At 49.8% G+C, this 12208-nt stretch overlaps 5 protein-coding genes across 5 annotated transcripts; 2 read left to right on the forward strand and 3 right to left on the reverse strand.

Annotated features, from left to right (window-relative positions):
* Positions 1-230: 230 nt before the first annotated feature.
* On the reverse strand, positions 231-1931 carry CTRU02_213504 (DUF185 domain-containing protein; the record flags this gene model as incomplete). Its single annotated transcript, XM_036730767.1, has 4 exons — positions 231-1096; positions 1156-1360; positions 1419-1688; positions 1743-1931. The coding sequence occupies 4 exons, from the start codon at positions 1929-1931 to the stop codon at positions 231-233; spliced, it is 1530 nt and encodes a 509-aa protein (XP_036577543.1).
* Positions 1932-2507: 576 nt separating this feature from the next.
* Positions 2508-3967, forward strand: CTRU02_213505 (uncharacterized protein; the record flags this gene model as incomplete). The annotated part of the gene is made up of 2 exons (XM_036730766.1): positions 2508-3070; positions 3121-3967. 2 exons carry the CDS (start codon positions 2508-2510, stop codon positions 3965-3967), a joined length of 1410 nt encoding a protein of 469 aa, XP_036577542.1.
* Positions 3968-4233: 266 nt separating this feature from the next.
* On the reverse strand, positions 4234-5132 carry CTRU02_213506 (uncharacterized protein; the record flags this gene model as incomplete). The annotated part of the gene is made up of 2 exons (XM_036730765.1): positions 4234-4952; positions 5012-5132. 2 exons carry the CDS (start codon positions 5130-5132, stop codon positions 4234-4236), a joined length of 840 nt encoding a protein of 279 aa, XP_036577541.1.
* Positions 5133-8427: 3295 nt separating this feature from the next.
* On the forward strand, positions 8428-8538 carry CTRU02_213507 (uncharacterized protein; the record flags this gene model as incomplete). The annotated part of the gene is made up of 1 exon (XM_070206068.1): positions 8428-8538. One exon carries the CDS (start codon positions 8428-8430, stop codon positions 8536-8538), a length of 111 nt encoding a protein of 36 aa, XP_070060100.1.
* A 1937-nt stretch (positions 8539-10475) lies between these two features.
* Positions 10476-11439, reverse strand: CTRU02_213508 (bacilysin biosynthesis oxidoreductase bacC; the record flags this gene model as incomplete). The annotated part of the gene is made up of 3 exons (XM_070206069.1): positions 10476-10781; positions 10848-11094; positions 11141-11439. 3 exons carry the CDS (start codon positions 11437-11439, stop codon positions 10476-10478), a joined length of 852 nt encoding a protein of 283 aa, XP_070060101.1.
* Between the last annotated feature and the right edge of the window lie 769 nt (positions 11440-12208).

The following is a 12208-nucleotide window of genomic DNA, read 5'->3' on the forward strand; positions in this document are numbered from 1 at the left end:
AACTGCAATGTACAACATGTGCTTCAAGGGTGGCGTTGGCGCAGTCAGTCCTTTGGACTTAACTGTTCGGTATGAAGCTTTTGCTTTAGACATGAGAAACATGGTATTTCGTCTCATTGGTGCGTAACGCTACAAGCTTTTGTGTGAATATCACGGTACTTTTGACCAAACATTTAATTAAACCCTCTTCGTATCGTGCCACAGATATCTACCATAATGGCTTGCGAAGTTTACAAATCGCCGCCAAAGCCAACTGGCCGTCTCCTGCCTTGGTTCTCAGGCAAAATCGCCATGGCCTTGTAAACCTTTCCCATTCCATTAGGGCCTCGGTCAACGAGGCGTCTCCAAGCCCTCTCAATATCATGGGCTTTGTCGGCGGCCGCCTTTGCCTTAGCTTGCTTGATGAGCACCTCGGCTCGTTCCTTGATACCCATTTGCCATAAGAAGGCACCTTGATCAACAGGGCCATGAACTTCAACTCCTTCGCTTGAGCGTGTCGCAGCTTCAGCGATGCCTGTGAAATCCACATCGACGCTGAGATCGACGAGACCAGGCTCGGAGAAAGGGCTGACACGACGGTGGCGTCGAATGCCGCGTAGCGAGTTAGTAGGGACAGTGTCAGTCGTGCCGTAGTCGAGAATGAGTGCAGCACCGGAAGGGCGAGCTTTGGGGTGTTGTTTTGATCCCCCAATGCGACTCGCGAAGTCGGCCGCATAGAGCGAAGCGTCGGGGCATATTTCCGCCACGGCATCGGGGACATATTTGAGGCGGCTATAGCGAGAAGAAGTCTCTGGAAGGAACTTTGAGTGACGTGTTGGGCCTGAGGATAGGGTCATCTGGAAGTCAGGGATGGGGTCTCCCTGTTCTGACTTGGGGATATTCATAGTCGCATGGGTGGCGTCTGGCGGTGTCGGTGATACCAGCATCTCCCGCCACTCGACTTTAGGCTTCCCAGGTTCCTGTGCGGAAGCGGCCGGCGAGGCATCAGCTGTTGCAGATTCGGGAGTAGGAGGCTGGGTTGTCACGGCCTGGAAAGCATGGATAGGGAGAGCATCAAAGAACTCATGTGCCACAATGAAAGGCATCTTTTCAGGGTCTAGTTATACATGTCAGTCTCATCAAAATTAAGCAGCCGTGTATCGCTCTGTTCCTCACCTCTTGGGATAGATTGTATGGTTTCAGTCCAGACAATAGGCAAATTGGTATACTTGCAAACGCTGTGATAACCAACCTTAGACTCGGTCAAAGGGGCATCAGGGCCACATAGTAGGTTCCTCTGGGCCTCCCGCAGCTGTGGACTAGCCTCCACCATATAAATAGCGTCGATACTTAAGGCCAAGTCCTTGAAGTTCTGGATCGTCTAGATGAAGCGTCAGCCTCCTGCTCGCAAGACATAGAAAGGCCATCGCTCTTCATACCCGAAGGATATCATCCATCAAAGTGCCACGCCCTGGGCCGACTTCAATGAGCTCGACGCCCCTCCTTGGCTTTCCTTGGCTTAGCCATTCCGCGACAAACCAAATACCGACCAACTCGCCAAATATTTGGGAGATCTCAGGAGAGGTAACAAAGTCTCCCTTTAGCCCAAACTGATCTCTATTTTCCTCGGCTAAACCGGTATAGTATCCGTTGATATCGCCCGTCAGACACATGCGCATGTAACTTGCAAGTGGTACAGGGCCGGTAGCCTACGGACTTGACATTAGTGAAGACTGCAAATGATAGGGTTCATGGGTGCTTACTGCAATGGCCTCGGCCAGCTGCCTTGCTAAAGGAGTAGACCACCTCCTTTCCTTCTCCTCAATATCCCATTTCGGTGCTGTCAAAGAGAAGGATCTTGCAGCCTGCGCCGCCCAGTGCCTGCGTGTACTAGTCGCAGCGATGCATTGTAGGCTACCGGCTAGAGCTCGCCGGGGGAGCAGTCGTTGCATCCTGTCTGTTGTTCTTCGGATCCCTTTTGTCCTTCTACGCTACTCCCAGGATTCGGTGTGGGTTTTAGGAATCATAGCCGTTTACCGAGAAAAATACAGAATCTTCGTGTTGTATAGCACAAGCGCATGTGTTACACCGTCATATACTTATTCTTGTTTGGCGTTAGAGGGTGATTGTAGCAAAACGTCAGCAGGTCGACAGGCCGGTTGGATGAAGCCGAAGCTTTTAGCACAGGTAACTTTTGTCGAGTGGAGCGTGATAAGATAACGGACCCTAGCTCCAAGCTAAGGTGACTTGCATGAGGTGAGCTCCGTCTCCCGTTCAAGGTACCAACCCCCGAAACTGTTCAGGCAGCTTACCGCCGATTCGTTGCGCGAAATCCCTGCAAAAGTCACACCTCAGCGAGCAAACGCGACGGACGGGAGTCAGGTTCTATTTCAAGCCATATCACCCACGACAGACAGCCTACGATAACCAAATATAAGCGACGAAGAATTCAAATCCATAACTCGCAAAAAGGCTAAGGCGCCTATCAATCTTCTGCCTAAATATTTTAACTCCGTCTCGCCGTCCCCATGACGAGCAACGCAAAGTCGAGGTGGGCAGACGATGAGGAGGACGCAGCTCTGGAGGCCAAGCTGAAACGTGAGAAGGAGGAGAAGAAGCGTCACAAGGCAGAAAAGGCGCGTAAGGCCGAGGCCGAGCGATTGACGCAGCAGGCTAAGGCAACCAACGATAATGCTACCGATCACGAGGGCGACGACACGCGGCCGACAAAACGACGGAAGTTCACTCCAGACACAGAAGGCAGAGCCCCCAAGGTTTCATCAGACAATAACGAGAATGCTGCAAAGTTGTTACGAGTTCCCTACGGTCACTGGGGGAAATGCCGTAGCGTAGAGAACTATGATAAGCTTAACGACATCGAAGAGGGGACCTATGGCTGGGTTTCACGGGCCAAGGAAACAAAAAACGGCAAGGTGGTGGCATTGAAGCGTCTGAAAATCGAGCCAAGCGATCGTAACGGATTGCCAGTGACGGGTCTGAGAGAGATACAGGTTTTGCGAGACTGCAGCCACCGAAATATTGTGGGCTTGGAGGAGGTTGTGGTGGGAGAAGACACCACCAAAATCGAAAAGTACTTGATCCTTATTATATGTCCTAGATGGAGAACTAACTGGGCTGCAGTATCTTTCTTGTGCTGGAGTTTGTTGAACATGACTTGAAGAGCATATTAGAGGACATGCCTGAGCCCTTCCTACTTTCTGAAGTCAAAACGCTACTACTTCAGCTGACGTCAGGCGTCGCCTATCTTCACGATAACTGGATACTCCACCGAGATCTGAAGACGTCCAATTTACTGCTGAACAATAGAGGGCAGCTGAAAATTGCAGATTTTGGCATGGCTCGCTATGTCGGCGACCCTCCGCCGAAATTAACACAACTTGTCGTCACGCTGTGGTACCGCTCGCCCGAGCTCCTCCTTGGAACCAGGGCTTACGGTAAGGCCGTGGATATGTGGAGTGTAGGCTGTATCTTTGGAGAGCTTCTCACACGGGAGCCCCTTCTCCAGGGTATAAATGAGGTTGACCAAGTCACGAAAATCTTTGAGCTGTGCGGCGTGCCTACGCAGGAGAGTTGGCCATCATTTAGGAGCCTGCCTAATGCCCGCTCTTTGCGCCTGCCCAAAACGTCACTTGCTACGGGATCCGTGATTAGAGCAAAATTTACGACATTGACAAATGCCGGATGCGCTTTGTTAAACAGCCTGTTGTCCTTGGATCCCGACTCACGGCCGTCAGCGAAAGATATGCTAAATCATAAGTACTTTAGGGAAGACCCTAAGCCAAAGAAGGAGGGCATGTTCCCGACATTCCCTAGTAAGGCTGGTCAGGAGAGAAGGAGGAGACACGAGCCCAATGCCCCCATACGTGGGCAGAATGCCGTTGAGTTGGGTGATGTTGACTTTAGCGGCATCTTCCAGGGGAGGGATAAAGAAGAGAGAGGAGGCGGCTTCTCTTTACGAATGGTTTAGACAGAGCACCTTTGAGGAAAAAGCGGATAGTAAAGGCAAACATATGACCGTGCTTTTCGGCCAGCATCATCAATTAAACTATATATCAGGACAATTCATTAAATATCCAAGTTTATATTCAGAGCCACCATTTTACCCCGCCAAATTTGAACATAACGCCACCCGTGTGAATGCCCCCTGTCAATGATTACCGCTAGATTCTGATCCTCGCTCTTGGTAGCTCGCAAAACAATATGTTCAACCACAAATTACTGAGAAAATATTCATTAAAACACGCCCAGCCCTGCTACGAACCACGTGAAGCTGATGACAGTGGCGATACTCATGCCCACAGCCATACTAATGGCCTTGCTATCTAGGGCAGAAGCAGCTGAGCCGCAGGTTGGGCATTCCCAGTCGTTAAGATCATGGTACTCTTGCCTTACGTACATACCGAACTTGAAGGCGTTAGAGACCCCCAAATAACCAGGGGCCGCGGTGGCGCTGACGCTCGTCTCGGCGTCGTAAATGACCAGAGTGTATTCGTCGTTTGCCAGCGGGGCCGAGGGGTCGGTTTGTTGCACGCTAGTATCCCATGTGTACGAGGCAGGCACAGCCCAGGTCATGTTCTGGGTCAAGGTCCATGTGCGGGATCTAGCAGAGCAGCTAACAAGCACGTCGATGGCAGTGGGGGTGGCCTGAACATTTGTGTAGTTCCATTTCCAGGTGACGTAGTCTCCGATCTTGTAGAGGTTAATAGCAGCGGCTGTTGCTGCGGGATCGATCATCACAACGCTGCCAGCTGGGTCTCGAGCATCAAAGGTAGTCTCGGCCGTTTCTGTCTCGGTACCCGTGGCAGAACCCGTCTTGGTGCCTGTAGGTGCCTTTGCTGTGTTGAGGTTTGTTGTCTTTACTCCGCCAGTGTTCGTCGCCGTCGCTTCCGCGGTGGTCGTGGTTGCCGCAGCACCTGTTCTGGCGGATGATGCCTCAGTAGCAGTAGGAGCGGCTAGGCAAAATTAGCTTCATAGGCTTGAGAGGTCCAAAAGTGAAGCGAAAACCTCTTACCTGTGGTTGCATCGTTTTGACGAACAACGAGAGCATCGATATCCGGAAGCCATTTTGGCCAAGCTGCGGCCAGGGGTGTGAAGGTGGCAAGACCAAGGGTAAGTGCCTGGACGGCCTTCATTGTTGTTGAAAAGAATACAGTATCCCTAACGAAACGAATAGATGTCGGAAAAGACCAGTGGCCAGGTCAGGAAAAACAACTTCCACAAGTGATCGAATAAGGCGTCAATAAGGGATTGCAATCGATCAAAAGCAAGAACTGTTTTCGTTTGGTGAAGCTAAGAAGGTAGCTGTCGTGGGTGATGTGATTTTCGTGTTCACCCCCTTTTTCGCGGGTCAGGCAAAATCGCAATAGTGATTCTCTCGGTAAAATCACAGGTTGAGGGCCAAATCAAAACCGAGGGCACCTTGCAAAGTTCCTTCTCTTTCGGTAAACGACAGGTAGGCAAACGAATTGTGTCAAGCGAGTGTTGGAGTCTGATTAATTTAGAAAAGGGCGTTAAAGAAGGCTGCCGGTGATGCTGCTACTGGGAAGCAAGATGCGTTGTGTGCGTAGGTAAGTGAGAATGGTTGGAAAGAAAGGGGAGAGGTTTGCCCAGAGTAGAGTAGCCCCAGGCGAATCACTCTGGTAGGCCCAAGTATTACGGTAGGAAGGCGTTGGAATGGGATGAAAGAAATTCACAGGAGGGAACGGGGATGGGCCCCCCAATTGATTAGGTTGGTGGGTCCACAGCAACCAAGGCGACCCCCCGATTGCCCAAGTGACAGGATCATCACAAAAAATGGAATGCAGGGCAGCAGCTCGAGCAGGGGCGGTGCCTGCTAGAGCACACACCATTACGGATACTGGCTGCATAACAGCAAAGCCAAAGGATGGGGTGGCACGGTGGCACAGCCCGCTGATGTTGTTCGGCTGGAGTGCTAAAGCGCTGACCTTCCTGCAAAATCGCTGGCCAATACATCCAGTATGCATTCGTATAAATTGCAGCCGCTTAAGCCCAACGCCGAAGAAGGCTGAATAACCATTTGAACTACTCAAGCAAACATCAAGGCCGGACAAGACAATGAATTATGAAAATTTCCATACACAGCATCTTGGCACATACAATCCAACTATCCAGCGACTCTTTGGCGCATTGAATTGCCGGGGCCCAAAACTGGCGCAGTGCAACGCCAGGTTTGTTAATGGCTACACTACAGGCTAGTAGCCAAGGCATTGGTTGAGGAGGTGGGATCCACCAAGCCATCGTATTCCTCCCCTCCAACGCCTCCCCTCTCTCGTGTTGGCCGCCTAAAAATAATTACTTGGACACGCGCCTCCACAGATTCAATCAATGATGAGACTGAGGCGAGACTGATGGACTGTACTGATGATTATTGGCACAACGGCTGCGTCCGTGAAAATTTTCCTGATGATCAAAGCGCTTGGCAAGAGAAATATTTGGCCCAAACTCAGCTTACGGTACCCTGTGTGTCGCCGTTGCTGTCATGATTGCTTTTCTGGGCCGTCACGACTGTAAACACCGGATCACCTCACAGATTTCCCAAGCACTTAGTGCTTAGTGCTCAGTAAGGTGCCTAGCTGCTAGTACCCCAACCAATACCTCCGGGTTCGCGCCCAAACAATGCATGACCTCACCTAACTAAGCATGTCGCTGACGAAAGTCCTAATCGGCTGGGTTTTCACCAGCATGATTTCTATTCACCTATAGCGCCAATTCGCTCTCACCCTGGTTGGCTTGACTCAAACGCGTCGTTGTCTCCTAGATATCCGAATTGATGCATCCCACTACCCTTAGATGCCTCTAATGCAGAGAGTTGGCCCACTTGCATCGGTTTTCGCAGCAGGTTTTCGGCGCATATTGTGCCTGCACAGGACATTACCCTCGTACTTTAACCATTCCGTGCAATCGAGCGGCGAAAAGAACCATTCAGGGTTTAGCTGAACATCCAACAGAACCTTCTCCGCCAGGATCGGCATTCGAAGCTTTGGCCGTAGCACCCGGGTGTTTTGAATATTTTGCCAGTACCTCCCAGCCTTGTGCGACCAAATGGTTTCTTTGCTGAAACCGATCTTCCACTTGCGTTGCGACAGTCGTCACTAAGGAACGAATAGAGCGGTCTTAGACTTATACGTGTAGTATTTACGAGACAAGCAAGGGCGTTGGGAATAGCATGAGGTGTGTAGTAATATGTCGGCGCCACATCAGCTTCTGGATTCAACCATGAAAAAGCGTCGGCACATTTATCCAGCTGTGGCTGAGGACTGATCCATTGCTGTTGCACTGATATCGGTAATATTCTGCTTCCCTTGGCTACCTGCTTGCCGTCATTGTCATCAGGAATGGATATGTGTCGGCGTAAAGTGGCTTCGCTGTTCGTTCAACAATGATGCCAGCCACTGCCTAATATGACATTGATGTCTCACTCAACGTTCTTTTCCCCCAATCATCCCGACGTTTTCCGTAGACCAACTATTTCCGGTATCGAGCCAGAAAGATAAAAATAAAAAGGTGCGAAACATAGGCAGCCGCATACGGATCCAGGAATAAAGGATTTTGAACTCGAAAACTAATTGATAGTCGGGTTTATTGCAGCTAACTGTTGATCAACGGGGCGTCGTTTTTGTAACGGCGTTAATGATCCAACGGTGTTTCTTTATTGGGCAAAAAGTCAAAACAAGTTCATTCCGAATATCAAATAGATCCAAGGACCTCCTGTATTGCTTTGTCAGGTGGTGTGTAGTATTGAGTTTGAGGAAAGGCTGAGTGTTTGGACGATCTGAAGCTCCCGGCCGCTGCCCAAGGGCTACCAGCACGCCTTCCGTCGCCAGGAACTGGCCTGGAAAACTGCTGCACTGGACTTCGTACTGCCTATGGGTAATTGAGTTCGAAGCAACAAACGCAGACCACTAAAAGTGGGCCCATATGAGAATGGGAGAACTCCCTGCAAGAACTCTTTAACAGACCGAATTAAGAATGCTTATCGATAAAAACAGAAGTGTTGTCTGGATGAGGTAGGTACCTCTCTCACGTCGGCTCAGCTAACTTCCTTGTGTTGGGGGCGCCGTGCAACCGCTTTCGATATCTTGCAACCAACAGCATTGTCCAGAACAACCTTTAGACCATCCTGATTTATTCAGAGGTTTACGAAAATCATGGCGTCGTTAGTGGGTAACACGGTCTCCACTGAGTGTTCCTATGTTGATAGCCTCGGCAGAAGGTAGTATCTAACACTTCCACTAAGCCCGTGCTGCTGTTTAAGCCATCAGCAAGGGTTATACTTGTGAGAGCTAAAAAAAAGGCTAACCTTTGGCACAGTGTTCAGTTCGTACGTTTCTCCCTATCTTCGACCTAGCTCGCCTGTCATTTACTCTGAGGCATTGGGGTGTTGACAACTGTTGGCCAAGGACTCTAATGAACTTCCTTCATCTCACTGTACCGTCACCATCTCCTGCGTCGAGTATAATGTCCTACTCAAAAGTTCTCGCGAATTTGGTACGGGACCTTTCAAATGCCACGGCGTGATTCCGAAGTAGCACCAATACCTTTTTTTTTTCTAACTTATTAAACAGCAAACCTGCGCCAGAACCTGTTGCGGGGTGGTGCCACGGAAGATACCCTTGCTGTAAGTTGTCGTCGAGCCCCTACTCTGCTTCCAGCATGCTAAGCTGAATTATTTATAGGTCCTAACAGGCGTTGAATCCAAATGGCAAGAGGATGGTGGACAACAGACTCTTAGCCCGATCTCATATGATAATCAGGGCAGGTCTGGGGACTTTACGCACCATACGTGCCAAACAACGCCAGCTGCCACAAAGTTTTGCAGCAAGCTTCACAGAGCAGTTTTCCCCGCCCAACAGCAAGCATGTGAAACATGATTTGGGTGAAGCGGATGTGCAGGAAATTGCAACGTCAAATGATTCATCTGTCGAAGCCCACCACCAGCATTGCTCAGGCCATCAAACACAGGAGCACACGCATCCACGCCCGCAGTACCAGAGAATTGCGACCAGAACAGTACTGTTGACCAATCTTCCTGAGGAGACGACTCACAGTGATGTAACAGCTTCCGTCCGAGGTGGTCAGCTTCTAGAGATTTTCTTAAGAGATCACGGCCGCTCTGCTCACGTCTCTTTTCTACATGCAGTAGATGCTAGAGAGTTCTTTGAGCACGCTCGACGCCACAACTTATATGTCAAGAACAAAAGGGTAATACAAATGAATGGGATTACTCGTACTTTTGCTGATGGGCAGTTTAGGTCGATGTTCGATGGAGTGAACGGCAATTTGTTCTGCCCGGTCACCTTGCCAGGAAAACTGGACTCGGAGCTACACGTAATATGTTGTTCGGCGTGCTGGTCCTAGGCTCACCGAAGAAAGTGCCAGGGATGATTTGGAGCATGTCCACAACCTTATCATTATCCAAATTACCTTCAGAGGTAGTAGCTGTTACATCAGTACCAATTCGGTCCACAATGCAGTATTTGCGCTAACATGCCTGGTAAGTCGGCTGTGAGTTTATGTGATCTACGAGGCTTGGACAAGTACTAAAAGAACATCAGCCTGTACAAAGGTTCCAGAATCGAATGGGATGTCGACGAATGTGCACAGCCCTTAGTGAAACCTCGTCACCACCGCATCACTACTCAAGCCCTCCTAGGCAAGAATACAATAAACGAAATAACAACCCGCTTTCAGGTACTAAGCCTAGATGGAGATATCAGCAATGAGGCAAACGACGACACCTCAATTTCGTGTTCACGAGGTAGTGACTACAACAAAAAAGGAGAAAAACAAGGGGCCGGTGAGGGAGAGAGAGAGAGCAGAAGGAATCGATTTTCCAACTGGACTGCTCTCTCAGATGATGGTATTCACAAACACGGCCATGTGTAATTGAAAGCAGTGCACACTGACCGTCATATACCGTGCTACAGGCGTCTCGGAGTTGCGGATATCTTTACTTGAATAAATATTATTTACTTTGCTTGATGCATGGCCCTCTTCTAGCGGTGTACGAGAGGTTCACTAAGACCCATTCGCCAATGTTGAAGTCCACATTCATATCTTACTGTGGCATCTATTATTGTATGATGGCAATATCCAGTAGCTGCATTTCTGGTGCTTTCCTCTCACCTGCTCAAGTGACAGTGCGCTTCATGTCACGGAACGATTGAAGTGAGTAAGATAGATGTAATAAACGACAGTTTTTACTCGGCGATATGGACCTTGCTATTTGGGATATGGCACATAGGCATGCAAACTGCCTAGCTCACAGGGCTCAAACATGATCGAAGAAGGGACATTGATGGAAAAGTGAAACGACAAGAGGGCAAAGAGGTGACACGGGTCATCTAACCAGTTTAAATCCCGAAAAGAAATAGAGCAAGTCAATACGTGACAATACTTCGTAATTTCGTACCCATTCTTCCATATGTTCTCGACCAGGAAAACACGAGAAATTGTTACACAACGCCCCAAGCTTGGTCAATAGGCAGGGCCACACCATTTATGGTCCTCGCCTGGTCAGTCGCCAAGAATACGACTGCTTGTGCAACCTCAAGCGGCGTGATGTTTGGGGTTGAGTCCGATGTTTGGGCATGCAGAGCATGGACTGGTTCAACCTGTGCATAAGCTTCGATGTCAAACTCGTCAGCGTGCCCCGAGGCGATAGCCTTGCCGATCCGCGAATCGATAGCACCGGGGAGCACGGCATTGCACCGGATACCCTCCTTGCGGAAACGCCAGGCCACGTTCTTTGTGGCGCCAATCTGTATTATAGGCCCGAAGAGTTAGCTCTCTCGCCCTCATGAAATTTACATCCAGAGTGACCTTACCAGTCCGTGTTTGCTGCAAGTGTACGCAATACCGGCGACAGCCCCTGAGAGCCCAGCCGTGCTGGCAACATTGACAATGACGCCGGTGGACTTTTCCTTCATGAAAGGTAGAACGGCCCTCATCATTTTGACGGGGGCGGTTAGGTTGACGGCTATAACCCTGTCCCACTCAACGTCTGTGACGCCGTCAGCGCTGCTGAAGCTATCCATGACACCCGCCACGTTAACGAGCAGATCGATTCTTCTCCTAATGTCCTTCGTTAGACTAGCATTCTACGAGTAAGTCCAGCCACGGTATACTCCACCCAAAAGACGCAATTGATGCATATACACCATCTTCACACGCCCGCAATTCCGTGAGGTCGGCGCGGTGGAAGTGGAACCGGCCATGGTCCGACTCTTGGAGAAGCGAGTAGTTGAAATCGCGTATATCGAGGCCGCAGACTTGATACTGATGCGCGAGGAGAAGCTGTGTGCATGCGAGACCGATCCCTGATCCACAGCCTGTGACAATAGCAACCTTGCCGTAGCCTACAGGGTCGATTGTGGTAGGGGGGATATAGAGAGCATCTGCGGATGTATTGAAGAACATACTTGGGATACAGCGATCTGCAATTGACTACAAGTATAAGTGGTTATCTTAGTTCCAAATTCTGGAAATATCGTCGGTGAAGATTAAGTTCTGAGCGGATGATTTATGAGTTTAATACGATCAAAATTAGTTCTCCCCAATAAACAAAACCCAGGGGCCCATAGGCTCAGTTATACTGCAGCAGCTTCTCATATGCTGATGAGGCCATCGGTGTGTACCGCACTCAACCTTTTCTTACAATGAATGGTTCGATTGAAAAAGATGGGCACATGGCAAGGCAACCGATTTCGGTTGCGTTTATCTTGTTCCTGCCATCTCGAAACAGGCCTTCCAATTCTCTCCCACCAATTTCCATGTCTACAAGAGGAGGTGCGAAATGAGCATGACTGAGGGATGGCTTGGACAACGCCAGAGGAGTTCATCCCACGCTTCATCAGCCCACTTTGGAAGTATCACCTCGTGACAAACGTACTTTACCGACACCAATAGTATAGGACGAAACAGCCTATTAGAACTCCACATTTGCTAGGTCCAGCTTTTACACCGTTACAGGCCGGCTAACCCATGTCACGCCACCGCGGGGACAGGAGACAGGCACATGGTACTGCGCGGGGGTGGGGGATAACCTGTCTGTTTGTCCAAGGGGTTTCCTGGACCTTTGACAGCTTTCCCCAGACCCCAGGAACAGCCCTGACACAACTGGTTGGAGAATCGGTTCCAATTACTCTAGCGAAACTGGCAGACGTGGTGCATCCCAGGGTATAATATC

This window comes from Colletotrichum truncatum (genome assembly GCF_014235925.2).
Source record: "Colletotrichum truncatum strain CMES1059 chromosome Unknown Contig_0010, whole genome shotgun sequence".
Lineage (NCBI taxonomy): Eukaryota > Fungi > Ascomycota > Sordariomycetes > Glomerellales > Glomerellaceae > Colletotrichum > Colletotrichum truncatum.